Source organism: Megalobrama amblycephala, linkage group LG17 (assembly GCF_018812025.1).
Source record: "Megalobrama amblycephala isolate DHTTF-2021 linkage group LG17, ASM1881202v1, whole genome shotgun sequence".
In the NCBI taxonomy this organism is placed as follows: Eukaryota; Metazoa; Chordata; class Actinopteri; order Cypriniformes; family Xenocyprididae; genus Megalobrama; species Megalobrama amblycephala.
The window spans coordinates 18,789,648-18,809,769 of NC_063060.1; the positions used below are offsets into that span (position 1 = coordinate 18,789,648).

Sequence of the window (20,122 nt, forward strand, 5' to 3'; positions counted from 1 at the left end):
ACTCTCCCTAGAGCGGGCCTCCTGGCCAAATTGAGCAATCGGGGGAGAAGGGCCTTAGTCAGGGAGGTGACCAAGAACCTGATGGTCACCCTGACAGAGCTCCAGCATTTCTCTGTGGAGAGAGGAGAACCTTCCAGAAGAACAACCATCTCTGCAGCACTCCACCAATCAGGCCTGTATGGTCGAGTGGCCAGACGGAAGCCACTCCTCAGTAAAAGGCACATGACAGCCCGCCTGGAGAACTCTCAGACCATGAGAAACAAAATTCTCTGGTCTGATGAAACAAAGATTGAACTCTTTGGCCTGAATAGCAAACGTCATGTCTGGAGGAAACCAGGCACCGCTCATCACCTGGCCAATACCATCCCTACAGTGGACCATGGTGGTGGCAGCATGATGCTGTGGGGATGTTTTTCAGCGGCAGGAACTGGGAGACTAGTCAGGATCGAGGGAAAGATGAATGCAGCAATGTACAGAGACATCCTTGATGAAAACCTGCTCCAGAGTGCTCTGGACCTCAGACTGGGGTGTAGGTTCATCTTCCAACAGGACAACAACCCTTAGCACACAGCCAAGATAACAAAGGAGTGACCACAGGACAACTCTGTGAATGTCCTTGAGTGGCCTAGCCAGATCCCAGATTTGAACCCGATTGAACATCTCTGGAGAGATCTAAAAATGTCTGTGCACCGACACTCCCCATCCAACCTGATGAGGCTTGAGAGGTACTGCAAAGAAGAATGGGAGAAACTGCCCATGCTTGTAGCATCATACTCAAAAAGACTTGAGGCTGTAATTGGTGCCAAAGGTGCTTCAACAAAGTATTGAGCAAAGGCTGTGAATACTTTTTTTTTTTTTTTTCTCCCCTTTTTTTTTTTTTTAATAAATTTGCAAAGATTTCAAACAAACTCTTTCTTGTTGTCATTATGGGGTATTGTTTTTAAAATTGAGGAAAATAATAAATGTAATCCCTTTTGGAATAAGGCTGTAACATAACAAAATATGGAAAAATTAAGCGTCGTGAATACTTTCCAGATGCACTGTAACTGCAACCTGTTCTCCAGCTAAAGGCTGATTTATACTTCTCCGTCGAGTGTAGCTACATCTTAGCTACGGCGTAGGCTGCGTGTACCATGCGTAGCCTATGACATAGCCTGACGTGCACGTCTTCAAAAATGTAACAACGCGTCAATTCTATGCAGACCGCAAGCACTGTGATTAGTCTGCTAGAACCCCTCCCTCAGGTCAAAAAACTGACGTGGAGCACTCAGAGAAGAGCAAGCGTTTTCAACTTCCATAGGAATGAAAAAATGTTCTGTTTGACTGTTTCAGGGGACACATGCAGTCATACTGCAACAAAAGTGGTTACCTATTTGCCGCTTCTCTGCCACTTAAATTTGTTAGCTTCTCTGACAACGTACATGACAAGCTGCTTCTTCTTCGGCTTTTGCCTTGATCCTCAACATGACCGCAGACACTGGCTACTAGTGGTATGCATGCATGTCGACACGGACAACGACGCAGAAGTATAAATGAAACAGACGCATAGCCTACGGCACGGAGGCTCTGGCGTAGGTCTGATGCAGAAGTATAAATCAGGCTGATTTATATTTCTGCGTCGGACCTACGCCGGAGCCTCTGCGGTCTGCGTAGAATTGACACGTTGTTACATTTTTGAAGAGGTGCACATCAGGCTACGTCATAGGCTACGCGTGCTACACACTGCCTAAGCCGTAGCTACGGCGTACACTTGACGCAGAAGTATAAATCAGTCTTTAAGTTCTCTGTCTGTGAGTCTGGTTTCCTGTTACAGTATCGTTATCAGGCACATAAGCATGCAAATATTTGGTATCTGTTATAAAAATCAATATCTGTCTATCTCTACTTGTTACCTTCTGTGTATATATACAGCATACCCCAGTGTTTGCTATGTCCATTGTTGGTTGTTCTCCTTACATTATGTTTTATTAACGTAGTTCGGGAGGAACAAGTCAAATAAGCTACACAATCATTATGTCATCTCATTACGTCATCTCAACCAGCTGTCAACAATCTGTAATCAACATCTACCCAATTGGCATGAGTTCAGGCCTATATATAATCACAGTCAAACTCACCCAAGGATCCTCGACAGTTTCCAGAATCCCTCCACCACCCCGTCTCCTCACACTCTCTGGGTTACTTCATATAACCTAAAAGGTGGGGGTACTCTGTGTTCGGGCCGATTACCAAGCTCGGAGCCCTCTCCCCGGACAGCATGCCAAATACGTTTACCAATTAATTTACCTGAATTATTTGTAAGTGTGAACTCATGAACTGGATGTTGTGTGCTGTTGAGCTCAGTTTCTTTTTTACCGTGTTCCTCAGTTTCCTTAGTTTTCTTGTTTACCTTTCTTTTTTTATTCTTACATTTTGTTAGTGAACATACACTTGTGCATCCTGCTCTCCCTGGTTTATGTTGAACTCAGATGGAAGATAATGAAATGTCTTTTCCTTACAGATGACAGAGAACATGGATGGCTGAAGCAGACGGATGGAACAAGCACACACCTCGCTAGCAGGTAAGTATGGAGCATGCATACCAAAGAAACAGGAGACAAGAAGGGAGACAAACGCTGGAGAAATATTGCAGGAGAATAACGTTGGAGATTGTTGTTCACACAGGAGTCAGGTAAGTCCACAATGTCTATAAATGAGACTGGACAATGAATGGGTGCAAGTTTCGTGCTTTTGTATTTTGTAATATATAATGTATTTTGTAATGTACAATTATAATGAAACAAGGACACCTTAAAACAAAGTGTAACCAGATTTTTATGTATTTACATAAAACAAATAATAATAGTTACATACATTTTATTATGTAGGGGTGAATTAAGGTTGATTCAGTCATCTCAATGGCAAAAATGCCCCAATCACCCCGAATTCACCCCTAATTATAACTGTTAATTAAATATTGGTATTCATTTAATTTACAGTTACAAGAAATAACGCACAAAAGTATGCTTACAAGTACAAGTTTGTTTTCACACATCACGCTTAATTTCATATTACAAGATCTCCACTGACTGTTGCCTTCTTGGTAAATACAGTAAGTACAATTTTGAATTAATCAGAAAACCTTAGCAACCACTTAAAATACTATAATCAAAAACATAAACTGCACAATGAAAATTCTATATGTTCATTTGACTTTATTTATCAGGACACTGGTTAATGGTTAATCTTTAGTGGTTTGAAAAATCTTGACTAACAAGCATGGGTATGAATTAACATTACCACTATAATGAACACAAGAGGAAGAGGCAGATACTGTATAAAAGTAAGCAAGATGCATTAACCTGTTTCTCTCACCATGCATTAATGCAACTGACTGCTGTTTGTCTTTCCCAGGGCTTTTCATGCAGCAAACCTCTGACTGCAGCTCATCTGCATTTGCGCTCTCATTACCACTGCTGATGTGATAACTCACTCCGCTGTGTTGTGGAGGGAACGCTGAGTGACAGCAGAGAAGTATGAAAAAGAACCGAAATCACCTCATTCGCCATCGTGATCTCCCAGCAAGACCTCTGCCTAATTTATGGAGAGCCCTGCTCTCTCAGTGTGGGCTCATGGCTTTGAAAGAGGGGGATGAGAAATGATGCTTTGCATCTCAATTTCAAATCTCAGTAGAATAAAACACCCACTGTGTCAAAGACAGATGTTAACATCTTGAGTCTTCAGAGATAAATGTCAATGACTTGTTTTATTCTTTTGATCAAATATAAAGTCAAAACAGAAAACACACAGCTTCTAGGCAAAAGCTGCCCCATGTTAAATTTCCAGTGAGGCTGTTTTAGCTTCTCCAGTAGTACTTTTGTTGATTTTTCATTGTTTGCCCTGAAAGGCATTTAATGGACAAACACTCTAATCCAGTCCATGCTGATATCTACAAAAAGAGTACAAGTAAATGTTTTGAAAAGAACTTAACCCTTAAATGCATGACTGTTTCGCTAATCATTATTACATATTCGGGTCTTTATTGACCCGGATCTAACACGGAAGGATCTCTACCTGTCGTGATAATATAAAAATCCTCTGATATTAGAGTAACAATTACAGAAGAATAAAATAAATTATATTTTGTTACCTTTTGGAGCTTGAAAGGGTTCAGTTTGAGCAGATGTTTTATGCCATCACCACTGTCCTCATCAGAGCTCATTTCTCAGTAAATTCAGCAAATAATAGGCTAGTTTTATGTTTGAGGTCGCGAATTTGAGCCCATTCGCGATCTCAAACATATTCTCAAAACGATATAATTTTCAACATCTTCAAAATAAATATTTTGATCGCTAACAGTTTCACCAGATCCATCCAGTGACAGTTACAGTCATATTTGCCATTGCATGTTTTGCTTATTCTTTTGTTTTCTGTCTGAATTAATCATCACTTCATCGTTGTGTATCAGACATTGCCACCTTGTGGAATAAAGGTGAATTACATTTATTCAGTCATCTAAAATTCAATTATTGTTGTGCAGAAAAACGTCTCGGGTTACGAGTGTAACCCCTGTTCCCTGAGTAAGGGAACGAGACGCTACGTCAATGACGTGATGGGAACCTTCTGCATTTTGTGTTCGTGAAGCACCTCTGTATCCAACCAATGAGAAGACGTGACGTCAGAGGCGGGTGACGTCACGGACCAGGAAACTATAAAGCATACCCAAAAGCAGAGAACGCCAGCTTCTGGAATATGTCTGAAGCAAGCGCTCCAGGTATGAAGGAGGTACGGCAATGTGACGTAGCGTCTCGTTCCCTTACTCAGGGAACAGGGGTTACACTCGTAACCCGAGACGTTCCCTTTCATGGGAACTATCGACACTACGTCAATGACGTGATGGGAACGCTGTCCCAACTACGCCGTATCTTCAAGTGGCTGGCTGCTATCTTGCAAGACCAAGGAACCTGGAGTAGAACTTATATTAAGGTTATAAAATCTGATAAAAGTGTGCTGGGATGACCATCCAGCTGCACCACATATGTCGTCCAGTGACACTCCTGACAAAAGAGCTTTAGAAGCGGCCATACCTCTTGTGGAATGGGCTCTAATGGCTAAGGGACATGGCTGTCCCACTGCTTTATATGCGAGTGAGATGGCCTCGACCACCCACTTGCTCATCCTCTGCTTGGATGCTGGGCCCCCCCTTCTAGGGAACCCGTAACATACAAATAGTTGATCTGTCTTTCTCCACAGGGCAGCTCTGTGGGTGTAGGCATCCAGGGCCCTCACAGGGCAAAGCAGATTACGTTTTTTCTGATCCTGATTCTCAAATGGAGGAGGACAGAAAGCCTCCAGTATGATGGGACCTGGGACTCTAGTGGGGACCTTTGGCACGTAGCCCGGTCTAGTGTGTAAGAAAGCCTTGGTCATGCCAGGCGCAAATTCTAGACATGATGGAGCGACTGACAGCGCTTGCAAATCACCAATCCTCTTCAAGGAAGAAATTGCTAACAGAAAGACTGTTTTCAGTGTTAGAAATTTATCTGACACTTCTTCTATCGGCTCGAAGGGGGCCTCAGCTAACCCTCGGAGCACGGTAGACAGGTCCCAGGTCGGAGTCTTTGTGCGCACCGAAGGCCTCAACCTCAGTGCACCACGGAGGAAGCGTATGACTAGGGGGTCTCGACCCACCGAGGAGCCCCCTACAGGATTATGATAAGCCGAGATGGCTGCGATATATACCTTCAATGTTGAAGGGGTTAAGCCTTCTGAAAACTTTTCCTGAAGGAATTGTAGCACACAGCTAATAGGAGAGTGGACAGGGTCCGTATTACGCTGGCCACACCATGTGGCGAACAGTTTCCATTTATACATATACAGCTTCCTCGTGGAGGGAGCTCTGGAGTGAAGGATGGTCTCCACAACCTCGGTTGGGAGACCAGATTCTATGAGCCTTGCCCCCTCAGAGGCCAGGCCCATAGTTTCCACATTTCTGGGCGGGGATGGAGAAATGCTTGGTCCTGAGCCACCACTGTAAGGGTCTCATGTGCAGAAGGCCAATAGTAACAACGTTGGACGCAGCCGCCATCAGACCCAACAGTCTCTGAAACTGTTTTACAGTGAGTGACTGGCCTAACTTCACCCCGTTCACGGCCCCGAGAATGGAACTCACACGAGCAGGGGTCAATTGCGCCTGCATCGTGGTGGAATCCCAGATTACAGCCAGATAATTTGCAACCTGACTCGGGACCAGCACACTCTTTTTGGCATTGAGCCTCAACCCAAGCTTCTTCATGTGTGACAGAACAACATCTCGATGTTGAACTGCTAGACGCTCTGTTTGAGCTAGTATCAACCAATCGTCGATATAGTTCAATACGCGGATGCCCTGGAGTCTCAACGGAGCCAGCGCTGCATCCACGCACTTCGTGAACGTGCGGGGTGATAGAGATAGGCCGAAAGGAAGGACCCTGTATTGGTAAGCTTCGCCCCTGAAAGCAAACCTGAGGAACTTCCTGTGAGAAGGATGGATGGATACATGAAAATAAGCGTCTTTCAGATCTATTGCCACAAACCAGTCCTCGGACCTGATCTGTGGGATAATCTGTTTGAGTGTGAGCATCTTGAACTTCAACTTCTTTACAGATCGATTTAGCACACGTAAATCTATGATCGGACGCAACCCTCCATCCTTCTTTGGAACAATGAAGTAGCGGATGTAAAAGCCCGACATTTTGCTGGGAGGAGGAACCCTCTCTATAGCTCCTTTTTGCAAAAGCGTCGTAACTTCTTGTTCCATCACCAGAGACTGCTCTGGGGCTACCACTGTGTGGAGAACCCCATTGAACTTGGGCGGTCGAGAACCGAACTGAATTCTGTAACCCTGTTGTATTATGAGCAGTACCCATTTTGAAATGTTCAGGAGACATTTCCATTCTTCCACATATTCTACTAAGGGAACCAGTCTCTCGAGACTGGTCTCTGGTGTTTTTTGAGCACTTGGCTCGTTCATCTGACACGGCGCACCGGCAGACAAACGAATCGAGCGCTGACCGACCCCCCTCGGAGGATCGGTGGAGACCGCTGCGCCCTGACGCACACTGGGTGGCAGGGTTAGCAGAGCGGCCCCCTGAGGGCACCGGGGTAGGACGGGCGCCTGATATGATAATTGAATTACCCCGGAGGGGACTGCCCTCAAAGGTCCCGAGTGACTGGCGTCAGGACCTTTTCTTGGAAGCCTTCCGGGAGATAATGACGGTCCTCAGATCCGCCCTACCCCCGGAAGGCTTCGCCTGTGCCGGCCGCCCTGGTCCCCAAGCTTTCTGCGGGGGAGCCCGGGTGGCCACACTGGCTTTCTGCTGCGCCCTGTGCGCCGAGGAGCTGGCTATCGGCCGAGGCTGCTCCCGCCCAGCAGCCTCGGGGGGATGAGAGCGACGGAGGAAAAGCTTTTGAAGCGCCGCTGACTGTTTGCGTGTCTCCTGGAACCTGTCGACGACAGATGTCACTGCGTCGCCAAACAGGCCACCAGGAGACAGCGGCGAGTCCATCAGGACGTTCTTATCCTTTTCCTTTATGTCGGATAAGTTGAGCCAAAGGTGTCTCTCCATGGCCACCAGGGCTGCCATAGAGCGGCCGATTGATTTGGCCGTCTCCTTGGTGGCCCGGAGAGCTAGATCTGTCGCCTTCCTAAGCTCATGTATAGCTTCAAATGACGCTTCCCCGCTCTCATCTATTTCCCCCAGCAGGTCGGCTTGGTAAGCCTGCAAGATAGACATTGTATGCAGGCATGCCGCCGCCTGACCTGCCGCCGAATAAGCCTTGCCCACTAAGCTGGAGGTTGTTTTTAATGGCTTAGTGGGCAACGTCGGGGTCTTAAGGGACGACGCAGACTCGGGAGAGAGATAGCTGGCGAGCGTCTCTTCCACCCGAGGCATCGTCCCATAGCCGTGGTGTTTCAGCCCCATGATGTTACTGTATAATGACGTTTGGGGGCTGTAAACACGGTATTGTACTGGTCTCTTCCACGACCTCGACACCTCGGTGTGGAGGTCGGGAAAGAACGGCAGACCCCGACGCTGGGGTAGTGACCGTGCTGGAAGAAATCTTTCATCGAGTTTGCTCTTAGGCTGAGCTTCACTTTTCTCTGCGGGCCAGTCTATGTTTAACTTTTCAACTGCCCGGGTCACTACCTCCAAAAGCTCCTCGTACGCTGGAGATGAGGATGGCGGTCCCTCATCTCCTTCTCCGACACCCTCCACATCAACCTCCTCGGAGGAAGATATGTTGAGTGCCGGTATCTCTCTCCGGGGGGAAGAAACCGCAGCGCGTGCTTCCGCCACCAGAGGAGAGACACTGGGTCTAGAAGGTAAGGGGAGCGATAGGGCAGAGCCCGTCTCTCCCCCCTCTGCTAAATCCATTTGTGAACCCCACGAGTGCAGCCTTCGCCGTGCCTCAGCAGCAGCGGGACCGGACCCGCGGGGAACACTCGCCGCGGCGCCCTCCTCAAAGAGCGCCCGGCGTGAACGCAGCACTCTGAGAGTGAGCCTCTCGCAATGTACACAGACAGCTCCCTCGAGAGCTGCCTGTGCATGCTCAACTCCCAGGCATTTTACACACATTTCATGTGTATCCCCGTCCGTAATGAAGCGCGGACAGGGAGGAGCACACTTTGTAAACTATTGCTGCTTTTCCGCCATTTATATATATATATTTGTCTTATTTTGTGTTATGAAACTCTTGTCCTCGGACGAAGAGATCAGTGTGTGCAATGTGCAGGGACAAACAACAGTAAATAAGACAGACAAGATACAGATAGCGCTTGCTGAAGACAACAGAAGCTGGCGTTCTCTGCTTTTGGGTATGCTTTATAGTTTCCTGGTCCGTGACGTCACCCGCCTCTGACGTCACATCTTCTCATTGGTTGGATACAGAGGTGCTTCACGAACACAAAATGCAGAAGGTTCCCATCACGTCATTGACGTAGCGTCGATAGTTCCCACGAAAGGGAAATATACATACACTGATACACACCTCGGGTCGTTAGCAACCCTATACAATTTTTACAAAAAATGAATTCATAAATAGGTATTCTTTTATAGTTTTATGATTTTTTTTCTTGTTATATTCTTTATAATGAATTGATTGAGGAATACCAAGAAGGTTGAAGTCTAACTTTAAAAAATGAACGAGGAGGAGGGTAGTGAATGACATCCCGGGTCACTAAAGACCCGAGGTATGCATTTAAAGGTTAAAGGGATACCCTTGTTAAAAAGACGCGTTCTTAATTGAATTGAATGTACAGTTTTAAAAAGTACACTTTGTAATAATGTCAAATTAAAGTGTTGCTTTAAAATACAGTTTAAATCATTGTTTTAATAACCTTTTGGCATGCTTTAAAGCACACTTATTTTGATGTGTTAAAGCACAGGTACTTTAGTATAATTTTACCTGTGTTTTTCAGGTTTTTTTAAGTTAATATTTTAATAGTATTTTAAATACATGGCATAGGCTACATGTTTCAATAGAATTATATTTTAGTTGACCCAAAATGCTTGTCAGTACATTCAGTAGGCTAAACATTAACCATATTTCAAAGACAATAGAATAAATATGAAATTGCATATAAAGATGTACTTAAAGTGTAACTTCACCAATTTCAACCCACTTTGTACTGTTACAATGTAGGTAGCAGCTTATATGTAAATTAACAATACTTTTCCTTGTGTTACTTGGACTGAGAAATTTGTCAGCAAAAGTTTTTTGACAGCTCCGGGGCTTTTGTGAAAACATTTTTCTCTGCCCAAAGACAGTCGTATCGACATAGGATTGTTAACAGAACAGTTATTATAAGAGTAGGTTGGTCACTGAAAATTCTATCATACTATGTATGCTCTTTAAACAGCATTACAGGGTTTTCTTTTGAAGTTGGGCAGAACTGACGTAAAGGCAGTTTCTTAAAGTTTTCCTCTCCATTTGGTGAACATGAACACTGTGTTCGTGGATCGTGGTTACCCAGTTTGAAATGCTGACTACAAACACTGGAGTTTTTCAGATTTTGCGTCGTGGCATTCTCTCCATATTTACAATTCTATTTGCAGCCTTTAGCCGCTGCCTACAATGTGCTTGATCCTACACTGGAAACCGAATGTAACTCCTGCTAAACTTTTGCTCTTTGAATTCTTGCACCCAGGAACAATACAAGTTGACACCATTATGACTAAAAGTTTGCTAAGAAGTATTTCCTACTTCAGCAAGGCAGCCTTAATAAAGGCCTTCTGAAGCGAAGTGATGTGTTTTTGTAAGAAAAATATACATATTTAAAGCTCTAGAAATTCAAATAACTAGCTTCCGGCAGATAAACGTACACATGCTGCACTGCAAAATGCAAGAGTTGTCTCTCATTTGAAGCGAACGCACTTTTTGTAAGTCGCTGTTTGTTTGTTTTTGTTTTGTTTTGTTTTTTGCATTACATTGATCAAATGCAGTACATTGATCAAAAGTGACAGTAAAGACATTTATAATGTTAGAAAGGAATTCTATTTCAAATAAATGCTGTTCTTTTTGAACTTTCTATTCATCAAGGAATGTATGCATCCTAAAGAAAAAATACACAGTTTTCTCAAAAATATTAAGCAGCACAGGTGTTTTCAACATAATCATATTAGAATGATTTCTGAAGGATCATGTGACACTGAAGACTAATGATGCTAAAAATTCAGTGTTGATATCACAGGAATAAATTACATTTAATTTACATAAAATTTATTCCAATAGAAAACAGTTATTTGAAATCATAAAATTTTACATTATTAAACATTATTATTAATATTTCATATTATTACAATGTCACAATATTACTGTTTGTGCTGTATTTTCGAAATAAATGCAGTTGATGAGCATAAGAGACTTTCAGAAACATTAAAAAAATCAGTTGCATATTTATATAAAAATGTACAGCAAGCTAAATTATACATTTAAATATTGTAATATATATATATATATATATAGTAATATGTGACCTGATCCAGCAAAATGAGTCACAGTGACCCAAATTTCAAAATTGAGATTTTGGTATCAATGGAAAGATGAGACAATAAGCTTTAAAATGATATCCTAGTCAAAGTCATACCTTGAATGGTTTTAAAGATATACCCATTTTAATTATGGTCGTCTGCCCTCTTTTTCCAATTGAAAACCTGAGAAAATCGCTTTTAAAGTTTTTTGCCCGTTTTTTTGTTGATATCTTTCAAAATCCATTGCATTTAAAGGGATAAACTATTTATTTTACAGCTTAATTTGACCAAAGACATTTATATATATATATATATAATATATATATATATATATATATATATATATATATATATATATATATATAAATGCTATTAAACCAGGCTGAAGCTCAAATTATTTTAAAGTATTTATTTGAATTAACCATTTAAGACCTGAAGGCTTTTTTAGAGTTCTTTTTTTTTTTTTTTTTTTTTTTTCTGAGCGACACACACAAAAGTAAAGACTCATAACTCCAAAACTCTAGCAAGGAGAGTCTAAAGGTAGGTATCATTTTAAAATTTAAGAAAATATAAATTACATTACATTTGGATATTATCTTGCTGACAAACAGCTGATAAAATACAAAAAATATATATAATTTTTTAAAAATAATTTTTCTTTTTTTATTTGACATGGAATAACTCAGGAACACAATAAGATCGCTAAAAAATTCTTTTTTGGTGATGCTCTCCTATATGTGAGCTGCATCTGGTTCAAATTTCGTGGTGATATTATAAAGAATAGTTTGAAAAATTGTTGTTCATTTTTTCCGCAGCCAGGTGGCGCCAACGGGCGGTAAACTCCGGTTTAGAGGAGCTTCTCAGCACTCGTTAGGAGTTTTTCAAAATGATTAGATGCACTAAAAAGATGAGATTCTAAGCTTTAAAATGATATCTATTATGTGTTATTCCACGTTGGAAAACGAACATGGATGGGTCCGGGAACATTGGATACACACTGCATCCCGGAAAGATGAGAGACATGTTTTTAGCCAAGTATGTTAAATCATTCCGTGAGTAATATCTTGTGATCAACGCAATATATTATATTGATTTTGGATTCATTTTAATCTTGAGAATCTGCTTTAAATATTGATGTGCGATTTTTATGATCTGTGCATTTTTCATGAAGTTATGAGCATGTGAATTATACATACTTGTATTCAGTTAGCTGCTGTGCTATTTTTGTTGTAAACGCATATTACTCAGACTCATTAGAGGGTGCAAACAACACAACAGAAGCATGTTGGAGGCTTGATATTAAAGTTTAAAGTCTTTGGTTTTGTATGCAAAAAGAATTTTTGTGCTACCTATATGGATTCAATTTTTATTGGCTTTTAAAGAGAGACACGCAAATGGGAGTTTTAAGGCGCGCTAGTCTGACAGGAGGATGGCTGGACCGATCGCGTGCCTGTCAGTCGAAACGGGGTTTCCCATTGTTAAAAATCAGCGTTTAGGTCAGTATGTTTACATTTCTAAGCTTTTTGATTGGTTCTATACAACGTGTAACACCATATTTGTAGAGCAGAGATAATGACGTTTCAGGGGATACCGGGAAATGCTCATAAGTGACGAGAGGAGTTGAGAAGTTCATTTCCAGCGAATTTAGTAAAACCATGTCAAATTTAATAGCCATTTAAATACATTTACTCAATTATCTGGACTACGAAACTTTGGGAGATTATTTTTGAAAGTCTGTTCTTTGAAATTAGCTTAAAAAAAAAAATCGATTTTTTCATTGTTTTTCCACATTATCGGCCCATATCTTAAAATAGAACGTTGCGACTTCCGACTCATTTCGCCAGATCGGGTCACATATAATATATTTCTACAGGATTGTTTGGCCATATATATGTGCTAAAAAATAATAAACAAGATTTGTTTTTCCTCTCAAGCAGACACTTACAAAATAATCTTTATTTATGTTGAGATTACATAAATATTATTATACATAAATACACATACATAAAATATAAATAGATTAAACATAAAATGTATTATTATGATTCCCCCATCAAAAAAATAAAATAAATAAAAAATAAATAAATCAATTTTACCTTTTTAAATTTGTTGGAAGATTTTTTATTTATTTATTTTTGGCGGAAATTGAGATTTGGTCCCATCAAACAGCAGAATTCTCCTTTAAATTGTGGAATCTCTCTCATGTTTTGGGAAAACACCAAGAGATGTGATTTCACATTAATGCAGCAAAAGCTTTCATCTATCCCTATGTTTGTGAAGTGCATGTAAAATTGTTATCTCACACACTGTTTCTCTCATCTCATGGAGGATTGTAACTCTCAGATTTGAAAAAGTCTCTGGGCAAATCCAGAGTTGTTCCACATTTTCCTGTTCAAGCATCATGAACAAAAGGGCTGGGACAAATACAGAGAAAAAAAAAAAAAAAAAAAAAAAAAAAAAAAAAATATATATATATATATATATATATATATATATATATATATATATATATATATATATATATGTGTGTGTGTGTGTGTGTGTGTGTGTGATCATATGCAAAGAAATTATGCTCTGCTCCATATGAAACACCCAGACTGAACTTTGGTGCAATACAATCAAATAATCAGAATTAAAAAAAATGCCAGTTACATTAGAAAGACCTAAATATGTCAAAGCAGGGTTAATAATTAATTAATTTTTTAATTTTATTTTTAATCCAATAAAATGTCAGAATTGTCCATAGTAACATTATGCAGTTGCCTAATTTATACTGCACCATTAATCCCAAACATGCCACTGATCATCAACACAGAGAACAAGACAGAAAATTGTAGAATGGTGTCATCTACTGGTAATGTATTTAAGAACAACTACACTGTTACTAATGTTTTATAGCAGTGGTCTCAAACTCAGTTTCTGGAGGCTCCATATACCTATATTCGGAACTGATTTCTTTTTCCATGTTTAAAGAAATATTTTGTATTTTGAGCTGATTGTCTTAACGCTGCACTTGAATGCATTATTTTACCTGCCTGAACAATAGGTCAAGTGTCTGAACAGCATATATCAATGTGGATTCTGTTTTTAGATTACTTTAACTACATCAATACAGTGGACACAGATATACTCTGATCTGTAGTCACTGTATTCATTAAAAAAATAAAGGAAAGAAGAGGAATAAAGTGTGTTCTACTCTACCTTTTGGCAATCAGACTTCTGAATTCCCATTGTGACACAGTCATAGGTACCATGTCCCAGCTCACCAAACACATCATATTTCAAATGTACTAAATGATAATTGCTTTCTTTGATTGTCTTGCATGACCTGATCAGACCATAAAAATCCATGAAAGTGGGAGTTATTCTTTTTAAAATGGAGATCAGTGAAAATCATCTACTAGCAGACTAAACATGGTAAATATTTGATGTTAGTTTTATTATATGAGTGTTAAGTATGGTTGTCATATGTGTTCTTCATCTTTTTCACTACAGATCACCATCAAAATTGTTCCTAAATATCCAAGAAATTACTATTACTATGTAAGTTTCTTATATTATATCTCTATACAAATGGTTTTGAAGTAGCCTACTTTGAAGCAAGATTATACAAATATTCAGCTAACCTACTTTTGAACACTTCTCTCTTGCCTGGCTATTTGGTCCTTCTGAATTTCAAAGTGACTCTCATGCTCCACATGAAAAAACCTCCTGCCCCCACATAATAGAATTATATGAATGGTGCAAGGAACCAGATCAAATCATTCTGATTTTGAAGTATCCAGAGCTATTGACGGCTTTCATTAGGCACATCAATGGTCATCTGGACCAATGGCTAGCAAGGAGGTTAAGACCTGCACTGACCATGGTATTCATGATAGTGACATATATGATAGAAATATTCTGGTTAACATCAAGTTGACTTTGGCTGTGGAAAATGATTCTGTTTTAAGTTTCCCCTTTTGAATATTTTCTCAGTTTTGCATATTTTATCGAAAACACTCAGGTACTGTAAAAATAAAGTACACTTTATTTTAACATAGTGACATTGTACTTACTCAAATAAGTATTGAGTAAAAATAATGAACTACATGTGCTTACTATAGAGTTACAGTTAGGGTTTTGTTTGGGGTTAGCTTTAATTATGCATACTTTACTGTTATTAATCTGTTATTACTGTTATTACTCGGTCATGGAAACCCATTCCATAAAACTCCTGCTGATATTAATCCTGCAAATATAAATGCCAGTGGAAGTTTGGAACTCTTCAGCTGTAGAATTAGCAGAGTATTGGTGACTTGTATGCACTATATGGACCTCAGCACTCTGGTGACCTCACTCTGTGACTATACATGGTCTTCGGCTGCTGCTGCTGTTCTTAATGCTTACACTTCCCAATGATACCACTTACAGTTGACCCAATACCTAGCAGAGATGAAATTTCAAATACGGACTTATTGCAAAAGTGGCATCCAATCACTGTAAATACAATGTAAAAACTTAAATTCACTGAGCTCTTCAGAATGACCCCTTTTTTTCACAAATGCATTTCAGGGTTACAGACCTAGATGGATGTAAGTGTGGAAGTCATGGAACTAAATGGAAGTAATGTGTGTGACCAATTTTATTATTGTGCTGATACAAAACTGCCTTTTTTAAATAGGCAGTGTAGTATCTGCACAATATTGCAGTGCAACATAGTGAATAAAAATATCCTGCTCGAAAGTTATAAACAAATTTGTAAATAGTTAAAGTTTATAGTATATTAAAGTATACAAATATATAAAGTATGTAAAGTATATATATATATATATATATATATATATATATATATATATATATATATACACATTACTGTTCAAAAGTCAGCACGTTTCTTTTTTTGAAAGAAATTAATATTTTTATTCAGCAAGGATGCATTAAATAGATCAAAAGTGACAGTAATGACGTGTAATGCTACAAAATATTTCTATTTAGAACAAATGCTGTTCTTTTAAAAAAAGTATCACAGTTTCCACAAGAATATTAAGCAGCACAACTGTATACAACATTGATAATGATAAGAAATGTTTCTTCAGCTGCAAATCATCAATGATTTCTGAAGGATCATGTGACACTGAAGAATGGAGTAATGATGCTGAAAATTATTACATCAGAAATGAATTACATTTTAAAATATATGAGAATAGAAAACTTATTTTAAAATGTAATATTTCACAATATTACTGTTTTTACTGTATTTTTGATCAAATACATGCAGCCTTGGTGAACAGAAGAGGCTACTTTCAAAAACTTCAAAAAAATAAAACTTACCAGCCCCAAGATCTTACTGAAGTTCCCTCTTACAATATAAAGTTGTGATATTAGAGAGACAATATTTCCATGAGTCAACAATATTATTTAATATATAATTGTTTAATTATATCATCCAAACAACCTTTCATGAATCTCAGTGATAAATTACATGTTAATGTCTTATGGTTGCCTGGTACATTTTGTTAACTTCTTCATTTGAGTTCACAAGAATGATTCACACGCCACATCTTAGATAATATCTTATTATTGATGTACTGCATAATTTGCCTTTCATATCCATAATAAAGACACTACATGAGATATATATACAGCATGTTCAGATACACATCCAATACTCAGTGACCTCAAGGGTAGAACGGGGCATGTTCTTGAGATATTCTTCTGTTAATAATGAAAACAACAGTTCACACATGGAAATTCATGTGCACATCTTAGTATTGTGCAACTGGGAGGCTGATGCTGATGGCATGGTGAGAAACACCATAGTCCATTATAGATCAGTTCATAAAATGAAAGATAAAACAAGACATATGACATTATACACCACTTCCAAGAAACACTCAAAAGGAATATCAAATGGCAACATTTGAAGTGTTCAGTCACAGATACACTCTGAGAATGATCATGCTAACAAATATTTTCACATGGTCAGCATGGTCAGCATTTTTTAAACAGAAATAAGCAGTAAAGCTTTTTCTCTGATTGCAGTAACTTAGTTCCCTTTAGCTGTGCAACAAATGCTATTTTACCCAAACCCATGCCTGAAAGGAGCATTTTATGACACTCAAGCGTGGATTTATTAGGTAAACATTAGGGCCTGGTTTCACAGACATGGCTTAGACTAAGCCAGGATTAAGCCTTAGTTCAATTTTGTAATTTCCCTAGGAAAAAAAAAAAAACATTACTGGTGTGCATCTTGAGACAAAACAATGGCACTGACATATTTTAAGATGTGTTAGTGCAAGGTGCTTTCAGTTAAAACAGCTCAAACGTGCATTTTAGTCTGGGACTAGGCTTAAGCCTTGTCTGTGAAACTGGGGATAGGTGTTTGCAAGGCAGCACTGTAATAAACTTTTCTTTTTATTCTTCTTTTCTGATTGGTAAATCACAGCATTCAAAGTCAGCATTCACCGTTGTCTATGGCAACACTATGTATATCAGAGCGCTCATTCGCGTGACCAAAAATGACGCTACAATTTTATCACACTGTGGACGTGCTTTCTCACTTCATACAAACACAGCTGGTCGTCTTGCATCAGTTATCGATTGCAGTGAAAGTTGTTTGATTGTATTGAGGATTTAAGTTTTATAGCTGCAATATTGTTGCAGTTTTTGTCTTGTTACTAAGTTCTGAATTGTAATGGACTACTGTAAAAAGTAATACACTCTTTTTACACTTAATACACTCTTTTTACACTTTTGTTAATTAAATTCAACATATAAAAATTGAGTTAGAATGAATCAAATTAATTCCTTAAAAGTCAACCATTTAAAATGTGTAAAATTAGCAAACACAAACTGACATAAAAAGCAAAGAGTCAAACTGCCCAACTAAAAGAAACACTGATCGCCATAATGGTGATCAAACATTTTCAATAAAATCAATACCAACATCTAAACCTCTGTTAATTCTTGTGTTTCTCTTTCTTTCACTGATTCTGCATGTTATCATCAGGTGTCATCAATGTTGGCAATAAAAAAAGAGTTCTTAATTCATCTTTGACATCTGTCTATTCAGATATTTTTGTTTAAATTTTACTCGTTTTAAATGGTTGACATTTAAGGAATTAATTTGATTAATTCTAACTCAATTCTTATTGTTGAATTTAATTAATAATATTGCTTTTAATCTGTTGTCAAAATTTTATTGAGTAGATACAGCGTATTACTTTTTACAGTGTAGAAGCTAAAAGTAACTAATATAAAGGTAAATTTATAAAATAATTTAAACTCAAATCAATATTGTTCTGTCTATGTATTTATATATGTCATGTTACTTATTTGAAAAAGTAACTGAAAAAGAATCAGAAGAGACAAAACAACACAGCAACAAACTAGTAGAATCCACAAAAAACAACACCGCTGTTGACAACCACTTGTGTGAGTGAATTAAAAGATACCCACATCTATTGTTTAAAAGATACAAAGATATTTTTATCAGTCATAACATGCATGTGTTGAACCGCCTTGCTATCAAATGGAATATGGCTTTACGATGAGCTTTATAGGCATTTGCTAAGTGCTCACGTCTAAACTGAAGTGGTCTTTACACTGCAAAGAAAACATTATGGGTTGTTTTTCAAACATGGCCAACAGAAGATACATAAGTGGCTCTGATGCAGCATTTCATTTACTGAACCAACGCCCAAAGCTAAACTTACCCAAAACCTTAGCACTACTCTCTTACTGCCTTGCAAGCACAAGTATTTCCTTCAGGAAATGCAAATATAGTCTACATACGTCATTGCAAACTTAGCTAATATTTTGTCGATAATCTATTGTTCCTTAAGAGCATCAGGACGGTTCATTAGGAATTTCTGCTAAACTGTATCCTTCCGTTTAAAAATTCTCTACAATTTGATTGGAAGCACTTAACTAAAAGTCTAATTTTCTATGCTGCAGCTTGAAGTCTGGAAAATGCAGCAGTACAGAACATGGACAGCAGTCATTCACTCATTATCAATTAAACTTTTCAACAGTCAGTGGCACTTTAAATTGTACTGCAAGTTTCCATCAGTCAGCAGTGCTTCAAAAGAACAGTGAGGAACAAAGGAAGTAATGGAAAGGAGTCACATTCACATAGGCACATGTACACTAACATACAGAAAAATAAACTCAATATGTGATTAAGGCATTCGACGAAATATTGCATGTAGCCCCGATGTTATATGTCAAGGTCCATCTGATTTCCAAGCAAACAGATCCCATATATTCTGCAGATGAATGCAGCCAAATGGAACTCAAATAATAATCGATAAGCGAGTCATCTCAGGATATCTCATGTGAACGAAGCAATCCTCTTTGGAGACTAAGGGCATATTTGGTTTGGGTATCAGTTTTTCAACACAAGCAAGTATTTCGGAGTGACAGGTGAGTTCGCATGTTAGAGTATCGAGATCAGCAGTCTGAAGATAAATAATTCTTGAGTTAATTGAAAAGTTGATAATTATGGTTTGTAGAGTAACAGTTTACTCCAGTATAGGACTCTGGGAACCAAAATGGCCGCCCAAAGCCAGAGAGAGTTCCAAAACCATACAAAAACAATACACTGCCACCTTCAAAGGCTGACAATGGGAGAAGGAAGTTGGCATGCTGTTCATTTATGTCGTCCTTCACTTCTGCCAATTACTTTGACCTTTGAGGGGATTTTTAAGACAGAAATAGTACTAGCAGTGGAAGTGGGACCTTAATTTCTCAGACCCACTCCTGCATGGATCGCTTGCAGTACAGTATGTGGCGCTGCGTGTCCTTCCTCTTGAAGCGGAACACGGTGTAAAGCAGCACCATCATGCACAGGGCCAAGACGCAGGGGATGGCAATGGCCACCGCTTTCTCTGCTCCACCGCTGCTCTCCAGCTTGAGCACAATATCAACATCATCATGGTCATATTGCGGTGGTTCCTCTTCTTGTGGGGAGCTCCAGTCCCAGTCGGGGTCGGCGGGCAAACCGTCACAGCCCATAAAATCCCGCAGGATAGACCTAGGGTAGCCTGGCTCCACTCTCAGCCGCTGGTTGTTGAACTTCCAATACTCCTTCCCCTTGTAGAAGTATGTAAATCCTTAGGGAAGAAAGAAGACAGCTCATTTTGAACCAA

At 39.2% G+C, this 20,122-nt stretch overlaps 1 protein-coding gene across 2 annotated transcripts in view; it reads right to left on the reverse strand.

Annotated features, from left to right (window-relative positions):
* Nucleotides 1–18,203: 18,203 nt before the first annotated feature.
* Nucleotides 18,204–20,122, reverse strand: part of mmp16b (matrix metallopeptidase 16b (membrane-inserted)) — a 35,181-nt gene continuing 33,262 nt past the window's right edge. For both annotated transcript variants that reach the window (XM_048164530.1, XM_048164529.1), the window contains exon 10: nt 18,204–20,086. In XM_048164530.1, coding sequence (XP_048020487.1) covers nt 19,722–20,086 — 365 coding nt within the window. In that variant the 3' untranslated portion in view covers nt 18,204–19,721. The remainder of the gene's footprint in view (nt 20,087–20,122) is intronic.